The 24,870-nt window shown below is 41.0% G+C and overlaps 1 protein-coding gene across 2 annotated transcripts in view; it reads right to left on the reverse strand.

The window, feature by feature from the left end:
- Positions 1-24,870, reverse strand: part of LOC131138655 (E3 ubiquitin-protein ligase RNF43) — a 95,280-nt gene that overhangs the window by 31,369 nt on the left and 39,041 nt on the right. For both annotated transcript variants that reach the window (XM_058087771.1, XM_058087770.1), the window contains exon 2: positions 6,919-7,032. In XM_058087771.1, coding sequence (XP_057943754.1) covers positions 6,919-7,032 — 114 coding nt within the window. The remainder of the gene's footprint in view (positions 1-6,918; positions 7,033-24,870) is intronic.

Genomic DNA, 24,870 nt, shown 5'->3' on the forward strand with positions numbered 1-24,870 from the left:
AAAAATTAAAAAAAATAAAAATAAAAATAAAAAAATTAAAAAAAAAAAAATAAAAATAAAAATAAAAATAAAAATAAAAATAAAAATAAAAATAAAAATAAAAATAAAAATAAAAATAAAAATAAAAATAAAAATAAAAATAAAAATAAAAATAAAAATAAAAATAAAAATAAAGTAAACATAAATTTAGAAAGACGGAACCCAAATGCAGAAATAATATTCTGAAGATCACAATCTGCAAGTGAACTGGTTATATTTTGTTGTTTAGGCTACAGGCTAGCTGTTAATATGTTATATTAACATTCCGGAAAATAGCTACCTGCCTCTTTTTAGCTGTTTTTATAACTTTAGAAAAAAAAAAAAAAAGAGTGTGTTCAAGTCTCACATACGGATTGTGGATAAATAACTTCCTTTAAGTACTAAACACCAGGCAGGAATAGACTAAGGTCGAAGTCACCCCCCCCCCCCCACACAGATAACGAGACACAAGGAGACAAAAACATTGTTGAGGGTCATTTGTCTTCGTGCTTCCCACGTTTTTTTTTAACCACTTCCTGTCACAGCCTGACCACCATAGGAGATCCTATGACGTATCCGTATCCGTATGACGTATACAAACCCACCCATCCAGCTATCAAGCCGTCGCCGTAGCAACGAATGGCACGTACTAAACGTACACCAACACATGGGTGTAAACACATGACGTTTTATTTTAAGGTTGAATGTTTTCAGGGGTTTTCTAGGTCTGATATTATGCCTTGGAGTCGCCTACCGGGTGGGCTTAAGGTGTAAATACAGTTTTCAATGGCATTTCCTGTTGTATTCTACAGCGGTACCTTGGATAACATCCAACCCTGGTTAGCGCATTTTTCGGTTAACATCCAAAATTTGTGCAAAAATTTTGCTTGGCACAAAAGAGAGCGGCGATGGACCGTATACCGAGACAAGGGTGCAAGACCTTCGAATTTTAGGCTCAAAGAGAAGATGTCACCATTTCCGAGGTTAGTAAACATGACGGCTGCATGCTCATACAGGTACGCTGGTTCCTGCGTAACCGTCTGGCAACCCGGTGGCGCATTGACTCATTTCAAACATGGCAGATGCCACCAGAACTTCATTTTCGATATTAGGTGCATGCTAGTTACATGCTAGAACTTTGGTATCCACTCTTGCTTTGGTATTTTACCATGATAACTTTACAAACGTAATATAGAATAGATTTTTCTTTCTTTCCAGTAACAGAAAAATCAAAGCACATGCACAGGAAAAGCCTCGCTGACGACAACAGGATTACAGCACAACCAATTCCGAATCCCTTTTCATCCGAGAGAAGTCGAATCCACGAGCGAGGCTTTCAATAAGAGTCAACAAGTTCAGACACGGGCACGACCGCTTCACAATCAGCGGCGAGCTTGCAGAATTAAAACCGGGGGAATTCTTTGTGTGAATATGCAGTTTGTGTGAATGAAAGAAAAACTAGGCCTATGTGGGCTTTGAACTTTGTAGATTACGTTTTTTTTTATTCCGAGCAAAGTACAGTAAGCCTTGTGTGGAGTTTAGACTCGGGCCGCTTGGCATCGCCGCAATGTATTTGCTCAATGAGTCATGTGGGTCTTTGAGAACCGTTTCAAGGCTTTAGTGTCAACAGAAAAGCCAATAACTGGTTGGAGTGGAGCGGACGGATCACACCTCCAGGAAGCCCCCCGGATAAGTCGCTCCATTGGACCTCCAGGAAACCCCCCGGATAAGTCAGTCCATTGGAATAAGACACTAAGACCGGGTTACGGTATTCGAATATGGGCTACTATTTTATTCAAATATCATATATATTGGAGAAAACCAAAAGTTTTGTTTTTCAACAGTCCTTGAACGCACCATTGTGTGTGCTAACTTCCTCCCACGCTGCCCAGTTTTCTTTCACTTCAAAGTTGTTCCCGAATGCTGAAGGGGGGGAAAGATGCGGTCCACCCTCCGCCCTCAGCTTGTCAGCATAATCCACGTGTGGCGCTACTGTTGGTGAACCATCGCTAATGACCCATGACCGTCCACGTTACGAGGATTAGTCTCGGCTAAACATTTTCATTAACTGCGATGGTTCAATACACAAAGACCAGAACAGGACTGATTCTCCGTGTGAAAGTATCAGCCATGCTTTTTATTCGTCCCCACCCCAAAAATCAACCACTGCCCACCAACTCCTCCTCGTTTACGCTGCAGTTCGGGGGCCAGGAATGCTCCGCCGATGTTGAAATGGAAAGGCATTCCAGAACGCTGCTCTGATTAGCTATGGAGGTAACGACAGTCGTATCGATTTCTGTGCAAAACGGGACAGCTGAAATGGTTGATCTTAGGATCGGCAGCTGTTTTGATACGTCTCATTGGATCATGGATCTGAGAAGATTGATTACATAGCATTTCAGTATGTGGAATCAAACGATGGGATGGATTGAGTAAGGAAATCAAACAATGCACAACGATGAGCCAATTCAAGAAACAATACAAGCAGTTGATGTTTGCTAAATACAAGGATGAAGAGTCTTGAACCAGTCATGATGTGCTACAGTGGGGCAAAAAAGTATTTAGTCAGCCACCAATTGTGCAAGTTCTCCCACTTAAAAAGATGAGAGAGGCCTGTAATTTTCATCATAGGTACGCTTCAACTATGAGAGACAAAATGAGAAAAAAAAATCCAGATAATCATATTGTTTGATTTTTAAAGAATTTATTTGCAAATCATGGTGGAAAATAAGTATTTGGTCAAAAACAAAAGTTCATCTCAATACTTTGTGATATACCCTTTGTTGGCAATGACAGAGATCAAACGTTTTCTGTAACTCTTCACAAGATTTTCACACACTGTTGTAGGTATTTTGGCCCATTCCTCCATGCAGATCGCCTCTAGAGCAGTGATGTTTAGGGGCTGTCGCTGGGCAACACGGATTTTCAACTCCCTCCAAAGATTTTCTATGGGGTTGAGATCTGGAGACTGGCTAGGCCACTCCAGGACCTTGAAATGCTTCTTATGAAGCCACTCCTTCGTTGCCCGGGCGGTGTGTTTGGGATCGTTGTCATGCTGAAAGACCCAGCCACGTTTCATCTTCAGTGCCCTTGCTGATGGAAGAAGGTTTTCATTCAGAATCTCACGATACATGGCCCCATTCATTCTCCCATTTACACGGATCAGTTGTCCTGGTCCCTTTGCAGAAAAACAGCCCCAGAGCATGATGTTTCCACCCCCATGCTTCACAGTAGGTGTGGTGTTGTTTGGATGCAACTCAGCATTCTTTCTCCTCCAAACACGACGAGTTGAGTTGATACCAAAAAGTTCTATTTTGGTTTCATCTGACCATATTACATTCTCCCAATCCTCTTCTGGATCATCCAAATGCTCTCTAGCAAACTTCAGACGGGCTTGGACATGTACTGGCTTCAGCAGGGGGACACGTCTGGCACTGCAGGATTTGAGTCCCTGGCGGCGGAGTGTGTTACTTATGGTAGCCTTCGTTAATATGGTCCCAGCTCTCTGCAGGTCTTTCACTAGGTCCCCCCGTGTGGTTCTGGGATTTTTGCTCACCGTTCTTGTTATCATTTTGACCCCACGGGGTGAGATCTTGCGTGGAGCCCCAGATCGAGGGAGATTATCGGTGGTCTTGTAGGTCTTCCATTTTCTCACAATTGCTCCCACAGTTGATTTCTTCACACCAAGCTGCTTAACTATTGCAGATTCAGTCTTCCCAGCCTGGTGCAGGTCTACAATTTTGTTTCTGATGTCCTTTGACAGCTCTTTGGTCTTGGCCATAGTGGAGTTTGGAGTGTGACTGTCTGAGGTTGTGGACAGGTGTCTTTTATACTGATAACCAGTTCAAACAGGTGCCATCAATACAGGTAACGAGTGGAGGACAGAGGAGCTTCTTAAAGAAGAACTTACAGGTCTGTGAGAGCCACAAATCTTGCTTGTTTGTAGGTGACCAAATACTTATTTTCCACCATGATTTGCAAATAAATTCTTTAAAAATCAAACAATGTGATTATCTGGATTTTTTTTTTCTCATTTTGTCTCTCATAGTTGAAGCGTACCTATGATGAAAATTACAGGCCTCTCTCATCTTTTTAAGTGGGAGAACTTGCACAATTGGTGGCTGACTAAATACTTTTTTGCCCCACTGTATATAGTATATCACGATATTGACAGTTACTATGGTACCCATTATGTCATTTTATGGTCATATCATACAATGAATAAATAAATAATAAATTAAAAATGTAATATTTTTTTAAATAATTTTTTTTAAATTTAAAAACATAAAAAATAACACTATACCATACTATAATATCACTATATTCACAGTTACTATGGTACCCATTATGTCATTGTATGGTCATATCATACGCAACAAAATAAATAAATAAATAACTAGATAAATAAATAGATAAATTAAAAAATGTAATATTTTTTTTCATAAATGTTTTTTTCAATTTAAAAACATACAAAAAATAATAACACTATACTATACTATAATATCACTATATTGACAGTTACTATGGTACCCATTATGTCATTGGATGGTCACATCATACGTAACAAAAACAAATAAATAGATGCATAAATAGATAAATAAACGAATAAATAATAAATTAAAAAATGTAATAATTTTTTTCATAATTTTTTTTCAATTTAAAAACATAAAAAAATAATAACACTATACTATACTATAATATCACTATATTGACAGTTACTATGGTACCCATTATGTCATTGGATGCTCATATCATACGTAACAAAAATAAATAAATAAATAAATAAATAAAAAGATAGATACATAAATAGATAAATAAATAATAAATTAAAATATGTAATAATTTTTTTTCATAATTTTTTTTTCAATTTAAAAACATAAAAAAATAATAACACTATACTATACTATAATATCACTATATTGACACTTACTATGGTACCCATTATGTCATTGGATGCTCATATCACCTCGTACTTCGGTACGGGGCAAAAAAAAAAATACCTTAAACTATATTACGAAAGCAGGAAGTGAACAAATGTAACAGTTACTGATTGTAAAAGTACCAGATGGATGGGTAGGATTTAATAAGCTTTGCTTCTTCCTACTCCTTTTGGACATGTGGAACTGGGAACTGATTATGTGATGCATTCAATTGTAATCTGATGCATGTTCAAATGAAATTAAACCATTACCATTAAACCAAGTGATGCATGCAGTGTGTGTATATATTAGTGTAACAACACTGAGCTTTGGGTTCTACTGGTACTGCGTGTGTACCAGTAGAGGGCCTAACACACATCTGAAGGCCTAACACACCAACACAACCTGTGATGTACAGCTGGAGAAAGCGTTACACTTGTTGATGCGTCAGAGAGTTTGGAGAAACCATCAAAATGAACATGAAATGCTAATGTTGCCTTCACAGACGATGGTAAATTAGGAAATTCAATAATAAAACAATCATTCTTAGACATTGGGGGGGTTCGCAATATTTGGATTCCGGTCTATTTTTAGTGCATGGCGCAACATGAGCACCTCTGTGGGTCACAGAGTATCTATAGATGAGTGGGGTGGGGGTTTGTGTGGGGGGGTTGAAGTCAGACTAAACTGTAAACAAGTCCCGTTCAAAGAACCACGGCTGACCCAGCGCCACAGCATCCATCCATCTGCCTCATCCTTTTCAAAAGGAGAGCCAACGCTCCGGCAGCTGCACGATGTCCGTGTCTTTTCCTGATTACGGAGTCGCCGCGGCGGATCTTTTTGATCCGGATACTGATGAATCGCCAGGAGAACAACCCTGCTCTTCACCGAGGAAGCAAGGATGCAGGCGGCTGGAGTGGAAGAATATATTGGAACACATATTTTCCAGACCGCCACAACAACCGAAACACCCTCCCTCCGCCCCCCACACTCGGAAGCAACAGGCTTTTGTCCGGGAGAGTGTCTTGTTTATGGAACAACACGGGGATGCCATGAACGCTTTGAATCAAAACCATTTCTTCTCTTCATCGCCTGCTCGCTTTGGTTCCCACTGAGGGGGGGGCGGGGGATAGTGTACCTGATGCCCTTAGCAGCCACTAATGCTATTACAGGTGTCGGCAACCTTTACGATTGAATCTTACTTAATTGCAGAATGCAAACTGCAGAATGAAAAACTACAAAAATCCTTTTTTTAAGGGGGGGGGGGTAGGGTACCTGATGCCCTTAGCAGCCACTAATGCTATTACAGGGGTCGGCAACCTTTACTATTGAATCGTACTTAATTGCAGAATGCAAACTGCAGAATGAAAAACGCCAAAAATCCTTTATTTAACACCCAAAAATGTGATTTTCTTTGAGATTATGAATGAATTCTGGATATACCCCCCTCCCCAAAAAATACTTCAGTGTTGTGAAGGGAGCCACAACAAAGAGGCTGAAGAGCCACATGCGGCTCTGGAGCCGTGGGTTGCTGACCCCTGCGCTATTACAACGGTATACAATGTATACCAAACATGGACACACATTAGCTTGAATAGCTACGAATATTTAGCCATTTATACACAATCCTGACCCACTTGTCCACAATTCATTGCGGGTTCGATCCCGCCGTCAGACCGCCGTGTGTGCCGAACGGCGGCTGTGCTCCAGTAGAGCGAGAACTCTTTTCCAATCGGTTAATCCAGAGATGCTAATATGCTAATCTGACTTTTAAAAAGGTTGTTTTTCGTGACAGCTGGGTCCTGAAACCTGGGAACACCGCCACTCGTTTCACAGCAGCCCACCTAAGCCCCCCCCCCCCCCCCCCAAAAAAAACACAGTTGGCTCTTCCAAATACTTCACAGTGGAAAGATGATGAAGATGCGATTGGTGGGAAAAGGTAAGGGTTCTTTGGTGGCGGGGGCGTGTTTTTGACCTCTACCTTATCCAGCAGCGGCGGGCAGGGCAGGATGCTGTGCTCCAGCTTGACAATGGTGATGAAGTCGCTCTCTGGTCGTTCATCTTCGCTCGTGTTGCACAGAGACAGAGGGTGATACTGGCGAAACAAGAAACACAGACTGGTTTCATTGGAAGGAAACATTGAAGAGGAATCATGGGTGACTTTTAGACGGGGGTTGTTTGTGCTTGAGGAGTTCAGTAGGATAATAATATTAATGTTCCTTCTCAATCATTCAGGAGGACATCCATCCATCCATCCATCCATCAATTTTTCTCCGCTTATCCGGGTCCGGGTCCCCTCTGCGACCCTGCCAGCCGCCTCTACCAGCCCTCATTTACTAGCAGTAAATGAAAGGCTTGGCCTCCAACAAAAGGGAGGACAGGACATTTTAAAGCAGGGGTCTCAAACTCAATTTACCTGGGGGCCACTGGAGCTAGGGTCTGGGTGAGGCTGGGCTGCATCAGGTAAAAAAAAAAAAAAAAAAAATATATATATATATATATATATATATATATATATATATATATATATATATATATATATATATATATATATATATAAATAAAAATATAATACAAATATTAATAAATATTAATTATATTAAATATTAATAAATATAATATAATATAATAGTATTCAATGCTTCAGCTATACCTGCCACTTTTTCAGTGCTTTGGTTCTTTGGAAAAGCTCTGATAAAACAATAAATTATTATAAATCATTATAAATGATTATAAATACATTTTTATTTATTATTAAATTATTAAATAAATGTTTAATGTTAATTTTTATTTTTCGACACAAAATAAGATGGAAAAATAAATAAGCAAATCAAAAAACAAATGAAACAAGTGAAACAAATAAATGTTTATTTATTATTAAATGATTAAATAAACGTTAAATGTTAATTTTTATTTTGACACAAAATAAGATGGAAAAATGAATAAGCAAATCAAAAAACAAATGAAACAAATTAACAAATTAATTTTTATTTATTATTAAATTATTAAATAAACGTTTCATGTTAATTTTTATTTTTCGACACAAAATAAGATGGAAAAATAAATAAGCAAATCAAAAAACAAATGAAACAAATTAACAAATTAAACTTTTATATCAAGGCGGGGGCCTCAAACTAGCGTTCGGCCCGCGGGCCGTGAGTTTGAGACCCCTGTTTTAAAGGATGCTTTAATGACGATGACCTCCACTCTCTGCTGTTGAAACAAAGTCACATGCTGTAAAAACAAGCTCGGATCATCCCGATGGGATCTGCTTCCAAGACAGGAGGGATTTATCCTGCTCTAACCGGGAGAAAAGTGTGATGACAACCATAGATCTGGAAACGATCCAATTCTCTACTGTCTCTACTGGGACTCAATATCAAAATAACAGAAAGGGACATATATGCCAGAGAGGGGTTAACCCTTTAGCATTCTGGGGTGGGGGTTGGGAGGGGGGGGGTCAGGGTGTGTTATTGAGCAGGACAGTCTGATGACATCTGTGGCAGAGTAGAGGACTCTGAGGAGACAACCAGCATCATCTCCCCACAGAAGAGCAGTTTGAGTGGCAGATTACTATCACTGTCCTTAGCCAGTGAACGACTGAGGTGATCATTCCTCCCCCCCCCAACACCACGCCACATTCCAACACATATAATAATCATTATTATATTATTAATTAGCCTATTATTATTACTATCATCATTATTCTTCTTCTGATGATTAGTAGTAGTAGTAGTAGTAGTACGAGGCTAGCATTAGCCTGCTTTTGCCCTATTATATGAAATTTGTCAGATATTTTTTTTGTACAAAAATAAATAAAAAATAAAAAATCAATAAAAATGATCAAATCTCTCAGCAGAAGAGCAGTTTGAGTGGCAGATTACTATCACTGTCCTCCGCCAGTAAACGACTGAGGTTTTACAACAAGAGTGAGCATTATGTTCTATTTGGGACCCGCCCTCCTCACCACTTCCAATCAGAAAAGGCCGCCAGCAGTCTCCGTGCGCCGCCGTGGGTGCCATCTACCCACTTAAAAACACACGGCCGCCGGGCTCCAAACGGCACGGGGACAGACTGAAACGTCTTCATTTGTTTTCTTGTGTGTGCGGGGCCCCGGGAAAACCAAATCACAGAGTCTCCATTACACCGAGACGAGAAACCACAGGGCACGCCAACGGTTCCCCGCAGACTGCTAACAATGCTCGGTCCTCCATTCCGCCGCCTCGTCCTCCTCATCTGTCTGGATGTGTTGCAAACTGACGGGGACTTGTCCCTTGGCTCTTTTGTAGCCACCATTAAAGGCATTCCTTTCCAGTTCAATCAAAGGCGCTTACAAAAATATTCCGAGGCAAGAAACTAACAGCCTGGAAAACAAACACATGGACAGAAAAAGAGAAAAAGAAATAGTAGCTGTGGTGAGCAGTCAATAATATTTTCCCCTTTGCTCGGGCCTGCGGATGTTCTTTTTTCACGTGCCAATAATCAGTGAGAGGGCTTTCTAGTTCATCTGCTGCCAGCCAGTGTTGCGGCGAAGAGGCTCATCAGACTCCACCGCTACGTTACTGGCGGCTTGTCCTCTTCTAAAAATGGCCATCGGGCGGACGTCTCAACGTAAACGCATACAAGCGATGTTGATTGTTGTTACGCTGCCAAATAAACCGAGGGAGGGAAGATGCTTTATCAATGGAACTGCCCCCCCCCAACCCCCCGGCCCCTCGCCAGGTTCTTCCTATCAGCAAATGGATCCGGCCAAGATCATGCTCACCAAATGACCCGGCTTCTCCATCAATGATTGACAAAGCGACAGCCTTCAATGTAGCTTTACATGCTCATAAAATACCCTGACCTCTTTTTGGCTTCAAACACAGCATCTGTATAATATTTCCATGTTTTCTTCTCGGAATATTATGACTTTATTTACATTATATTACAACTTTTAAACTAAACTCATTTTCCAAAAAATATATAATGTTAGGACTTTTGGTTAATATTTCGACTTTATGCAACTGCAGTGACATTTTTTTCGCATAATATTTTGGCTTTATTCTTGTAAAATGACAAGTGGTTTTTTTCTTAATTTTTCAAGCAATTTTCCTCTCCTAAGATTTTCCTTTCAATAAGATTTATTCTCGTAGCATTCAAATTTTTCCTGCAACCAAATTTTCCCCAAAATTTCAACTTTATTTTGTTTGTTTGTCAGAATATTATGACTTAAAAAAACATTTTTCCTTCAAATATTTCAATTTCATGCTACTAAAATGATTTCACTTATTTTTTGCAAAATTCCTACTTTTGCCCATCCATATTTTGACTACTGCTGACCTTTCCCCTTTTGCTGTTATTATTATTGTATGTTGTTGGCAATATTCTCGTAAAAATGACAGCTGTTGTTTTTTGGGTTTTTTTCTTCAACTTTTTTGAGCAATTTTCCTCTCCTAAGATTTTCCATTCCATAAGATTTATTCTGGTAGCATTCAATTTTTTCCTGCAACCAAATTTTCCCCAAAATTCCAACTTTATTTTGTTTGTTTCTCAGAATATTATGACTTAAAAATATTTTATATTTAATATTAATATTAAAATTTCATGCTATTAAAATATTACTTTTTTTTGTGCAAAATTTCCAACTTTTTCTCATGAAATTTCAACTTTTTCCCCTCCATATTTTGACCCGATTCCTGGAGAACTACTTCTGATTTTTCCCCTTTTGCTGTTATTATTGTTGTATGTTGTTGTTTTTCAACTTTACTTGCTAAATGATATTTTTAGAATGTGTCATGGGCTGCAAATGGCCCCCAGGCCGCACAGAGGAATCCACAGAAGAAAGAAGTAGCGTTCGCTGCTGCAGATGTTGCCCACCGGGCTTGGAATGGAATGCAATGTGAATAGATAAATGAAAAAAAAACTTAAAATGGCGATTGAAATAATGTTTATCATCATTTGTGGAAGATAAACCAGATAAGAAGTTTGCTCAACATCCAAAACGTAAGCGTTGGATAATTGAGCGAGGGTGGCTGCGGGCACTCGTACGTGTGTTTGCATGTGATAGAAATAAGGCGGGCAGAGAGGAATCGGCGCTCAAATGACCTCCGTTGGCAGACGTACGGGAAACGCTGAGGACGAGATGTAAACAACAGGTGGATGGTTTGATGTGGCCAACATTGTCTGCCTTGATAATTGGACGCGGCCTCGTGCGTCTTCATCTGGCCGCCCGGCTCAGAGGAGAACACTCAGCGCCAACAGTGAGGCTTTTCTCACATTTCACATTTGTCGGAGGACTTGGAATCAGCACACACACACACACCGTATTTTCCAGACTATGAGTCGCACTTTTTTTTATAGGTTGGCTGTTCCTGCGACTTATAAATTAATATATAAAAAAAAGAAATGTTAAATTAAACAAATTAATTAACAAATGTGAAACATAAATGTTAAATTCATTCATTCATTTTCTACCGGAGCCTATCCAGGCTGTCTTCGGGTCGAGAGGCGGGGTACACCCTGGACTGAAACAACTACACTTCCCATGATGCTTTCAGAAGACAGACCCTTGTATTAGTATCACACGTTTTAAGACGTCCTATGTTTTGATCTGACAAATCTTAAGTACGTTTGATCAAGTGTGGTATTACGATAGCTTGCAGGGGTTGCTGGAGCCTATCCCAGCTGTCTTCGGGCGAGAGGCGGGGTACAACCCTGGACTGGTGGCCAGCCAATCACAGGGCACATATAGACAAACAACCATTCACACTCACATTCATACCTATGGACAATTTGGAGTGGCTAATTAACTTAGCATGTTTTTGGAATGTGGGAGGAAACTGGAGTACCCGGAGAAAACCCACGCATGCACGGGGAGAACATGCAAACTCCACACAGAGATGGCCGAGAGTGGGATTGAACCCTGGTCTCCTAGCTGTGAGGTCTGAATGTTAAATATATAATATAAATATATAAAATGTTAAATATATATCAATAATATAATGTAATATAATATAATGTAATATATATATGGTATATATATATATATATATATTCTATATATATATAGTATATAGTATATATATATTAGTATAAAAGGTTCATACTGTATATACCGTATTTTCCGGTCGCACTTTTTTTCATAGGTTGGCTGTTCCTGCGACTTATAAATTAATATATATAAAAAAGAAAATAAATGTTAAAATTAAAGACAAATGTGAAATATAAATGTATAATATAAATATAAATAAAATATATAAATATAATATAATATAAATATATAAAATGTATATATATATATATAATATAATATAAATATATTAAATGTTAAAATGTTAAATATATATATATGTATATATATACAAAAATGCATACCGTATTTTCCATATACTCCAGAGCAACTTATAAATTAATAAAAAAAAAAAAATAAATGTTAAAACTAAAGACAAATGTGAAATACGAATGTCAAATATATAATATAAATCTATAAAATGTTAAATATATATAAATAATATAATGTAATATAATAATGCAATATATGTATATACATACACACACCAGCGGCGTGTAGAAGCGCTCCATCAGCCCGGGGCTAGCGCTGCTAAGGCATAGATTTCAAAGCCGGGGGGTTAAACGTAAACACAACACTTCCCTGTCATAACAGGTCAGCGGCTCGCTAACCCGCCAGTTTGTTAGCATTGCAGTGATCCCTCTTCCCTGTAGACGTGGGGGCCGCATCCACACGTCCTCCAGGCTTCCTCTGGCCCCTGGCCGCCCGTTACCTCGCTCACTTTCCAGGAGTCTAACTTTTCACCCCATCAGTCACTCGTGGGGGGGGGGGGGGACTTTTGGACATTTTCAGTGATATGTGGAGATATTTGTATTGTTATGACTTGATTACGATAATCAAACTATTTGCGATGGGCTTTGAATGGCATACTGGCATATGCCGATCACGTGTTTTTACCAAATCAGACTATACCAGGGGTCGGCAACCTTTAAGTAGTTCAGCGGAGTTGATCCAATACTCTTGCTAGTATAGTTTTTTTTTTTTAAAACTCATTACAAAGATGTGTATTTTCTCCATTCAGGTATTAAAAAAATACTTGAGCATTGCGAAGGGAGCCACAACAAAGAGGCTGAAGAGCCCCATATGGCTCTGGAGTCATGGGTTGCTGACCCCTGGACTATACTAATTGATTGGGTTGGGCTATTGGGGTTATTGTTATATACCAGTGTCAATTATTCCGGGCTGCACAGCGGTTGAGTGGTTAGCACGCAGACCTCACAGCTAGGAGAGACCCGAGTTTGATCCCACCCTCACAGGTTTTCTCCGGGTACTCCGGTTTCCTCCCACATTCCAAAAACATGCTAGGTTAATTAGCCACTCCAAATTGTCCATAGGTATGAATGTGAGTGTGAATGGTTGTTTGTCTATATGTGCCCTGTGATTGGCTGGCCACCAGTCCAGGGTGTACCCCCGCCTCTCGCCCAAAAGACAGCTGGGATAGGCTCCAGCACCCCTGCAAGCTATCGTAATACCACACTTGATCAAACGTACTTAAGATTTGTCAGATCAAAACATGCGGCATAGGACGTCCATTAAAACGTGTGATGCTAATACAAGGGTCTGTCTTCCGAACGCATCATGGGAACTGTAGTTGTTTCAGTCCAGGGTGTACCCCGCCTCTCGCCGGAAGACAGCTGGGATAGGCTCCAGCACCCCTGCAAGCTATCATAATACTACACTTGATCAAACGTACTTAAGATTTGTCAGATCAAAATATGCGGCATTGAATTATATCATCACATGGCGATACATCCCAAAATATTGTGAATGACGCCAAGGTTCATATCGCCCAACCCCAACCCCGATCCCGGGCGTATATCTACATGTGCAACCAAAGGCAATGAAGCAAAGCTTATCTAAACATTTGTAACCCGATGCTGTAGCTGTTTGAGAGGAAGTGTTTTCCCCATAGCAGCGGGTGCGGGACCTGGGATGAAGATAAGGGCGGGACCGTACTGCAGCTTGGATGAGGGCAATGCTGCTGTAATGCCGACTGTAAAAAGTTTATTTTACCAGCAGACGCACGGCGGTGCGGCTGACTTATATAAAAAAATGATAAAATACTACGTAACGGGCTGCCCTGTATCACTTCCATGGAAATATTCCACGGAATGACAACATCCGCTATAAACAATGAAGTGAAATTGTTAATTGTTAATTTAGAAAGTCCAAAACATGGAGATCAGGGGTCTCAAACACGCGGCCCGCGGGCCAAATGTGGCCCACAGGACACTAGTTTGAGGCCCCCGCCTTGATATGAAAGTTTAATGTTAGTGCGGCCCGCGCAAGTTTGATATGGATGCTGTATGGTATCATGTACCCAGAAAAAATTATTACGTTTGATTAATGTTCATGTTAAAGGTTAAATAACTGTTAATAGTTATCCTCCCTATCCGTGTGGAAGTGGTAAGTTTTTGGCTATTTAAGTTTAAAGGAAATAACTCGGAGGCTACCGTTTAGGTCGCTAGCTCTCTAGTTTGCGAGTTAGCATGTGTCTCAAGACCCTGCAGTTGCGCAATATGTTGTAAAAAAAAAAGAGTATAAATGTGACTATAGTCGTGTTTTGTCATGTCTACAGGGCTCTAATAATGCTTTGTTCATTTTAATCTGAAAAAAATCATTTGTCTACCCACCAACTATATGTGGTTTCTTAAGTTTTTATTATTTGCCGTTTTATTACTATTATTATATTTATTTATTACTGATTGATTGATTTTCTTTATTTTTCATCTTATTTTGTGTAGAAAAATAAAAAGTAAGATATTTGAGAACAGTGGAATGTTTTATCAGAGCTTTTCTCGTAGAAAATCGGAACCAAAGCAAAGTTTATTCATTTTTCTGTTTTTAATAAAAGCGATTTTTTGTTTTTTTTTTGGAAAACCTGATGCGGCCCAGCCTCGCCCAGACCCTAGCTCCAGTGGCCCCCAGCTAAATTGAGTTTGAGACCCCTGGCGTAGTTGGAAAAACTACAAAAAAACATTAAATTTTGTCCGTGCACGTCATACCCTGACATTATGTCATGGAACACGAAAGGATTCCACCACTTTTTTTTTTCCGGCGATGTCACAGAGTGAGACCTTCACTGAGGCAAAGTGTACACGACAAATGAATGAAATGAAAGGCTTCCCCACGTTATTCCTGATCTTCTCCAGTGTTCATGCGGTCACACTGTCCGCACACTTAGCAACTCCTTAGCAACTCGCCAGTAAATAGCAGCAAAACAGCATCTCATGTCAACCCCCCCCCCCCCCCCCCCCCCTTCTCGGCTGCTCAGACAACACCTCGGGATTGGTCGCTCGGAAATGTGCAGAAGTGCTTCTCACGGCAAACCATGAGGTTCTGGATCTCCACCTGTGAATGGGAGGTCCCAGAAGCAGAGCGCTGGGCTGTGCAGAAGTGGTGTGTGTTCAATACCGAGGGTGGGGTGGAGGGGTCGGTGGAGGTGAACGTTGCCGTGGTGTGGGCACCGGGCCAAGAGCATGTAGCTCCTCATGGAATGCCATGGAAAAATGAGACTGAGGAATGCAGACTCCACTGAGCAGAGTAAACAGGCTGGGCTGCCAGAAATGCTGCCACGCCGCTTTGAAGTCGCTTCGGTCTCCGTATCACACACACACGCACACACACACACACACACACACGCACAAGTTACCAGTGTGTCATTAACCTACAAAAGAAGGATAAAGAGGGGGGGCAATGATATAGTCTTCCTTGTCTCTTCCCTCCAAACAAGCAGGAAGAGAGTTCACCGGTTTAGAACAACGGCATGAACAGAGTGAGCCCATTTGCCATTTGTCTTCGTCGGTGGAGGCGGCGGAGCTAGCATACACACCAAGTGCAGAAGAGTCGTACAAATTAAATTTAGCCAGAAGACTTGGGTTTGATTCTCCGCACGAGCACCCCGGTATTAGAACCTAATTATAATAAACCCAATGAAGCTCATACTGACGTCCATCCAATAGCAAGTGAGTAAGGGGCCGACGTCATCGCAGGCAAAGACACAAAACTCTTGAAACAGAAAAGACTTCCACTCCTCGTGTCGGGTTTGAACCTTGGCTTTTGACGTAAAGTATCGGAAGTGATAAAGTTGTATCGGGGCATTCCCGAGGGAAATATGAAAGTTGAAAATATGTAAGCAATATAAGTCGCTCTGGAGTTTAAGTCGCACAAGGCCAAAAATGCAAAAAAAAAAAAATCGAAAAAACATACATAAGTCGCACTGGAGTATAAGTCCGGAAAATACGGTATATATATATATTATATATTAGATCCTATTATATTACATTATATTATTTATATTATATTACATTTTTATGTATATATTTTCATTTTATTTTTATATATATTTAAAATTTTATATATTTATATTATATATTTAACATTTATATTTCACATTTGTCTTTAGTTTTAACATTTCTTTTCTCTTTTTTATGAATTCATAAGTTGCTCTGGAGTATATGGAAAATACGGTATGCATTTTTGGCCTTGTGCGACTTATAGTCCGGAAAATACGGTATATATATATATATTATATATATTACATCCTATTATATTACATTATATTATTTATATTATATTAAATTTTTATGCATATATTTTTATTTTATTTTTATATTTATATATATTTAAAATTGTATATATTTATATTATATATTTAACATTTATATTTCATATTTGTCTTTAGTTTTTAACTTTTTTTTTATATGAATTTATAAGTTGCTCTGGAGTATATGGAAAATACGGTATGCATTTTTGGCCTTGTGCGACTTATGGTCCGGAAAATACGATATTTATTGTGTAACATTCCATCAGTCATGTTTGGAAAAGCTGCTTCTAAAATTGATAATGTACTGATCACACGCTCACACCTCTTATCTTCCGGCACTCCCGTCCCACCGACCACGGGGAATCATACCATGCAACTCTAATATCTAATAGCCGTACCCCCCACCCCCAACCGCCACTATGCACTGCACGCTTAGCGGCGCTTCAATACGGCCTTTCAGCATCTTTGTTGCACGTGCAGCAGTGATACCAGGCTAAGAATGTCTCCGGTGCAGACGGCAGACATGCAGGCACCGCAGCCTATACCTCGGCGTCTGAGTCGGCGGGCTGAGGAATCCACTGAAGTGGGCAGGTAAACACTTCTGCCCTTTGGAACGCCACTCTCGTCGCGGCAGCGAGCGCGCGTGACAGGAGTGGAAACAAAGGCTTGCGGGTGCGCGTGGATCGGTACCAGCTAGGTTTTGGAGTTCTAGTTTGTTTTGGGTGCACTAAAAAGTTTAAAGCCGTGTCCACACAAGCGCGGCTATTTTTAGAACATACAGTGGGGCAAAAAAGTATTTAGTCAGCCACCAATTGTGCAAGTTCTCCCACTTAAAAAGATGAGAGAGGCCTGTAATTTTCATCATAGGTACGCTTCAACTATGAGAGACAAAATGAGAAAAAAAAAATCCAGATAATCACATTGTTTGATTTTTAAAGAATTTATTTGCAAATCATGGTGGAAAATAAGTATTTGGTCACCTACAAACAAGCAAGATTTGTGGCTCTCACAGACCTGTAAGTTCTTCTTTAAGAAGCTCCTCTGTCCTCCACTCGTTACCTGTATTGATGGCACCTGTTTGAACTGGTTATCAGTATAAAAGACACCTGTCCACAACCTCAGACAGTCACACTCCAAACTCCACTATGGCCAAGACCAAAGAGCTGTCAAAGGACATCAGAAACAAAATTGTAGACCTGCACCAGGCTGGGAAGACTGAATCTGCAATAGTTAAGCAGCTTGGTGTGAAGAAATCAACTGTGGGAGCAATTGTGAGAAAATGGAAGACCTACAAGACCACCGATAATCTCCCTCGATCTGGGGCTCCACGCAAGATCTCACCCCGTGGGGTCAAAATGATAACAAGAACGGTGAGCAAAAATCCCAGAACCACACGGGGGGACCTAGTGAAAGACCTGCAGAGAGCTGGGACCATATTAACGAAGGCTACCATAAGTAACACACTCCGCCGCCAGGGACTCAAATCCTGCAGTGCCAGACGTGTCCCCCTGCTGAAGCCAGTACATGTCCAAGCCCGTCTGAAGTTTGCTAGAGAGCATTTGGATGATCCAGAAGAGGATTGGGAGAATGTAATATGGTCAGATGAAACCAAAATAGAACTTTTTGGTATCAACTCAACTCGTCGTGTTTGGAGGAGAAAGAATGCTGAGTTGCATCCAAACAACACCACACCTACTGTGAAGCATGGGGGTGGAAACATCATGCTCTGGGGCTGTTTTTCTGCAAAGGGACCAGGACAACTGATCCGTGTAAATGGGAGAATGAATGGGGCCATGTATCGTGAGATTCTGAATGAAAACCTTCTTCCATCAGCAAGGGCACTGAAGATGAAACGTGGCTGGGTCTTTCAGCATGACAACGATCCCAAACACACCGCCCGGGCAACGAAGGAGTGGCTTCATAAGAAGCATTTCAAGGTCCTGGAGTGGCCTAGCCAGTCTCCAGATCTCAACCCCATAGAAAATCTTTGGAGGGAGTTGAAAATCCGTGTTGCCCAGCGACAGCCCCTAAACATCACTGCTCTAGAGGCGATCTGCATGGAGGAATGGGCCAAAATACCTACAACAGTGTGTGAAAATCTTGTGAAGAGTTACAGAAAACGTTTGATCTCTGTCATTGCCAACAAAGGGTATATCACAAAGTATTGAGATGAACTTTTGTTTTTGACCAAATACTTATTTTCCACCATGATTTGCAAATAAATTCTTTAAAAATCAAACAATATGATTATCTGGATTTTTTTTTCTCATTTTGTCTCTCATAGTTGAAGCGTACCTATGATGAAAATTACAGGCCTCTCTCATCTTTTTAAGTGGGAGAACTTGCACAATTGGTGGCTGACTAAATACTTTTTTGCCCCACTGTATATTTTTCTATGCGTTCTGGCCTTTCATCCACCCTAAAACTATGTTTTAGGTCACCGGGAAAACAGCGAGTGGGGGTGGCCGCTCTTTCAAACGTCTTTTCAGCATCTGTGCATTGCCTTGAAACGAAATCGACATTTCTTTTTGACAATAACGTCCGGTGACCTTATGTGCACTTCATTTTGTGTAATTCGTGCAGCTTGTGCTGATCTTAGCCATGTATTGATTGACAGTCTGCATGCGTCCTCTTGATATACGTATTACGAAACATCGGCCTCAGAACGCCGGCTAATACAGTGCCTGTTGCTTTTGTGTGAAAGGAGCCTGTGCACGTACCTGAACGTCTTTGGTACCAGGAAGCTCGGTTTAAGGCCGCAATCAATCAAAGGAACATAGTTCTTCACTCGCTAAAATTGTACTGCAAAAAAGGTCAGTAAGGATAATTCATAATGGCGCCTACAGAGAACATACTAACTCCTTATTTCTAAAATCACAAATACTTCAACTTGCTGATATAGTTCATCTTCAAACAGCTAAAATAATAATGCATAAGGCTAAAAATAATAAAAAATTAGCTAAAAATGTCATCCAATACTTCTCTATAAGAGAGGAGAAATATGATCTCAGGGAAGAAGTACATTTGAAACACTTCTATGCTAGGACTACGTTATGCTAGCCATAGCATTTCAGTATGTGGAATCAAACTATGGGATGGATTGAGTAAGGAAATCAAACAATGCACAACGATGAGCCAATTCAAGAAACAATACAAGCAGTTGATGTTTGCTAAATACAAGGATGAAGAGTCTTGAACCAGTCATGATGTGCTATATATATCACTATATTGACACTTACTATGGTACCCATTATGGCATTGGATGCTCATATCATACGTGACAAAAAATGAATAAATGAACAAATAATAAATAAAAAAATGTATTACATTTTTTATACATTTCTTTTAATTTAAAAACATAAAAAAATAATAACACTATACTATAATATCACTATATTGACAGTTACTATGGTACCCATTATGGCATTTTATGGTCATATCATACGTGACAATAAATAAATAAATAATAAATTAAAAATGCAATATTTTTTTAAATTTAAAAACATAAAAAAATAATAACACTTACTATGGTAACCATTATGGCATTGGATGCTCATATCACCTCCTACTTTGGTATGTAACAAAAAAAATAATAAATAAAAATTTAATAAAATTAAATTACATAAAATTACATACAATTTAATTTAAAAAAAAATTATTATATTGAGAAATATATCACCTCGTACTTCGGTACAGGACAAAAATTTAAAAATTCAAAAAAAAAAACACCTTACACTATATTAAGAAAGCAGGAAGTGAACAAATGTAACAGTATGTAAAGTACCGGATGGAGGGGTAGGATTTAATAAGCTTTGCTTCTTCCTACTCCTTTTGGACATGTGGAACTGGGAACTGATTATGTGATGCATTCAATTGTAATCTGATGCATGTTCAAATGAAATTAAATTACCATTACCATTACCAATTACCGAGGAAGGCAATTAATGCTGTGCTCGGCCTTGACTTGGCACCCGGTGCCATTCCTAAGCACAAAACCAAAGACCTATCAGGGGCCTGTCGCAGTCTAGTCTTTTATGATCAAATGCATCCAACCTGAATGTGCAGTATAATTAACGCAAGTCCGTCTGCCCGTTACTAATGATGCTAATTTTCAACACCTTGAAAGTCAACAATTAGCCTAATTAGGTGAGAGCGGGCACGGGCGTGGGCGAGTACAGAGAATTCCCTTCATGTGTTGGAAAAGCCGCAAATGAAACGCCTTCCACTGAAAGCTAGCCAGGACGGATGAAGAAGGATGCGGCACCCTGCGCTAGCCTGGCGGCCATCTTGTTGTGCAGCCGAGCACTTGTTGTTGAATAAACGCCGTCCCCTTTAAGTCAGATGAAGGAAACTGCATCATTCTTTTCAGGCGCTTGCATGAACTCGATGACATATCCAAAATATCTCCCCAAAGTCTCAGAAAAGGGGGGCGGTTTTTGCAAACATTATTTATACATTCTTGCTCCAAAAAATATTTTTGGCACATAATTACAGAAGGGGATAAGCGTGTTGAGCTTAGAAGAAATCGCCCTCAGACGGCAAAACACATAGTGTCCTTCTACCGCATTCTGGTACGCTACTTCCTGCTTTAAAGGACCTTTCAGTAATCGCCTGTTTTCTCCCTCTCCGGGATAAAAAGGTACCCGGGTCCAGAGTCGGTCTGTGATCAATGTTTGGGCCGTTTAAATTGGAACTTGGCACCGCTCGTGTGTTCCAGTACTCGGATACATGTCTTGACGAGAAGGACGCTGTGGTTTTACTGGTCAGACACGACTCTCCTGCAAGACCACAGTGGGGACCCTGGTCACTCGCTGGAGGAAAGGCTTGAATTCATTTCGGACCTGCCTGCTGCTGCTGATCTTGTCGCCCCAAGAGCATGCGGGCTGAACGGGAATGGTGGAGTTTTGGAGGTCTTCCCTTGCATTGGTGTAATTTTGTACTGAGTCGAATTTAGTGTCTGATGACATTTATGATGAAAACATCAAAAACATCTTCAATACGAGATGTGGACTTATGTACCACTTCCACAAACAGTATGATAAAAATACCAGCATGACCAGGAACACCAACATGAGCACAAACCCTTTAAGGACTTTTCAGGTTAAACGGTTTCCCTTCTCCTTTTTTTTTTTCGCACAATAGTGGCAAACATCACGTCCTAAGTATGGCTTCCAAAAGCGTCTCCAAGTCCTAATTAAAGGTCCGATCGGAAAAAAAAAAAAAAAAAACATCTAACGCATTGTTCTATTTGTGCTTAGTGTGTCTATCATTAAAGGGCCATTATAGTAAGTCAAACGATCCTATTTTTAATTAGAATTCTTATTCAATTGAACAAAAATGGACTTATAATATGTGGGGGGGTAAATAAAACGCATGGACTTGAACAGGATATGAGCTAAGTGCTGACAGACGGATGGCCGTGCGACTAAATGGCCTTTGTAGGAAATTAATAAGCAATTAACTCATTAATAGCCTTTCATTCATTCATTCATTTTCTACCGCTTTTTCCTCACAAGGGTCGTGGGGGGTGCTGGAGCCTATCCCAGCTGTCTTCGGGCGAGAGGCGGGGTACACCAGCCAATCACAGGGCACATATAGACAAACAACCATTCACACTCACATTCATACCTATGGACAATTTGGAGTCGCCAATTAACCTAGCATGTTTTTGGAATGTGGGAGGAAACCGGAGTACCCAGAGAAAACCCACGCATGCACAGGGAGAACATGCAACACAGAGATGGCCGAGGGTGGAATTGAACCCTGGTTTCCTAGCTGTGAGGTCGGCGCGCTAACCACTAGACCGCCGTGCCGCCCCATTAATAGCCTTTTTAAAATAATGATCTTAATGCGGTGGGAAAGGCCAGGTTGGGGCGTGATTATGGACTCTGCATGGATCTGTCCGTGGTGGTGAAGATGGCGCTGATCCGGGACTCGAAAGGATAAACTCTCAATCTATGTTCCTACCAAAAAAAACGCTAAATTAATAGAAATTATTTACAAAAAAACAGTGTTATGAATCTAGTTTCTGGATTCTGCTCACCATCATGGCGGCCAAAGTCCGAGTCATGTCTTATGTTTTTGGCTCCTACCCTCATCAGTTTTGTACCGAAATGACTTTCCTCTGGTTAGGTTAGAAAGCCCTGGTCCAGGGGACATTGGGTCCGGACATTGGGTCCGGATGCCGCCCAGTCGGCTCCCAGGTGAGGTGAGAGACCCAGGACTCGAGGAGAGACCATGTCTATCAACTGGCCTGGTAAAGCGGAGTTGGACGTAGAAGCCTGGGGTTCCCCCGCCAACCTGACCCCTGAAGATGGATGGCTGGGAAATCTCTTTTCCGATTGTCCTGTACTGTTCCGAAACTGGAATTGTATGGAACGCTGCCATAGCGGACATCATGTTATCCGAAACAACTGAATCCCGACCGTGTACTCCATTTTGACAATTAATTCCAGACCTCATTCCGATTGTCCTGTCCTGTTCCGAAACTGGAATTGTATGGAACGCTGCCATAGCGGACATCATGTTATCCGAAAGAACTGAATCCCGACCGTGCACTCCATTTTGACAATTAATTCCAGACCTCATTCCGATTGTCCTGTCCTGTTCCGAAACTGGAATTGTATGGAACGCTGCCATAGTGGACATCATGTTATCCTAAACAACTGAATCCCGACCGTGCACTCCATTTTGACAATTAATTCCAGACCTCATTCCGATTGTCCTGTCCTGTTCCGAAACTGGAATTGTATGGAACGCTGCCATAGCGGACATCATGTTATCCGAAACAACTGAATCCCGACCGTGTACTCCATTTTGACAATTAATTCCAGACAATCAAACACATTTTTCATGATCATAGAATTGAGGCCATCTTTAGTCGAGGCGTCCATGGCAGGAACGGCGGCGTTCCTGCATGCTAGCAAGGAATCCAGACAACCGCTGGGACATTGTGGGCAAGTCCAGCAGTCCACTAACACAAACAGAACCCTGAAGTCCACTGAGTGAGGGAGATCAAACCATCCTTACAATGGGGAGCTGGTTGTGGCCCTGCAACTTGATCTCGCCCCCCCCCATCAGCAGTCTAACATTAGACCTCTACACTTCCTGTGCTGGCCCTGAGGGTACGAGCACTATGGGACGGGGACCGGCATGTGTGTGTGTGTGTGTTTGAGCGATCTACACAAAGAGTGACATCATCAGGTGTCGAGTTTGTGTGCTAACAGGCTAAAAAGTCTGTTTGGGGTCAAATCGGCGCTAATTGAGGCGTACGGCGAGGAAACGTGCTACTTACCGGAAAGGTAGTGACAACCGATGGCAATAAGTTGTCATCACCTTTCCCTGCCGCTGTGGGTGGATCGGGGGTTGGTTTGCGGTTTGTGCAGACATGCGAGGGGAGGGGCCGGCGTATAAAGTGGAACCAGAATTTCCTGATCCATTTTTTGTACCTGATCCTTTGTTGGCCAGCCAGCCAGCCAGAACATCTCCTGGGCTGACTCGGCAGACACACCTGCTGCAGCCAAAGGCAGAGGAGAAAAGGGCTGAGCGGAGCCAAAGCGTAGACGGCCATAAATAATCACATAAAACTGCAGTCATGACAGGTAAACGATAACGTCGGAGGATAAAAGCCCCAGCGTTCCCTCACTTGGGTCCGTTCGTACTGTTCCGGAGTGTGGGTGGCCCCGCAAATCAGAACCAGCTTTAACAGGCTTTTTTTTTTTTATATTCCAGGAATCGGGACCGAGCGGTCAAGGCCAGCTGCCGCCCTGCCAAAATGGAGGCCCGTTTCCCGGGAAACCACTTCAGAGGCCAACCGACAGCGACCCTGACCTTTTAGCCGACTCATCGTGCCGTGCCTCCTTTTTCAGATCCCCACCTGCTTGTCGTTGCGGGGGGAAAAAGGAAAATATAAGACGGTGGCCGATAGCGGGACATCTGTGGGCGAGAGCTCGGCGCAGCAACCGCTGCCTTGCGTTAAGTTAATGTTAAACATCTGCATGGAGGCTCAAAGGTAACGACAAAGAAAAGCGCAGATCATATACGTTTCTTTTCTTCTACAACATCCATGTGGGCATCCATGGAACCTTGGTTAGCGTCATTCATTCATCACTACGGGATCACTGCAGGGACACGGCCCGCCACTAGCATAGCAAGCTACCGAGACTCTACATAATACTTATTCTCGTATCAACGTGTTTCAAACACAGTGGGGAAGAAGCACAAAGTAAGAAGCCAAAAACGAAATCATATTATTATAATATTAAAACAAACTAAAAAAAATTTTTTGGAAAATTTTGCGAAAATTCATTCATTCATTCAATTTCTATCGCTTTTTC

This window comes from Doryrhamphus excisus, chromosome 11, assembly GCF_030265055.1.
Source record: "Doryrhamphus excisus isolate RoL2022-K1 chromosome 11, RoL_Dexc_1.0, whole genome shotgun sequence".
Classification (NCBI taxonomy): Eukaryota; Metazoa; Chordata; class Actinopteri; order Syngnathiformes; family Syngnathidae; genus Doryrhamphus; species Doryrhamphus excisus.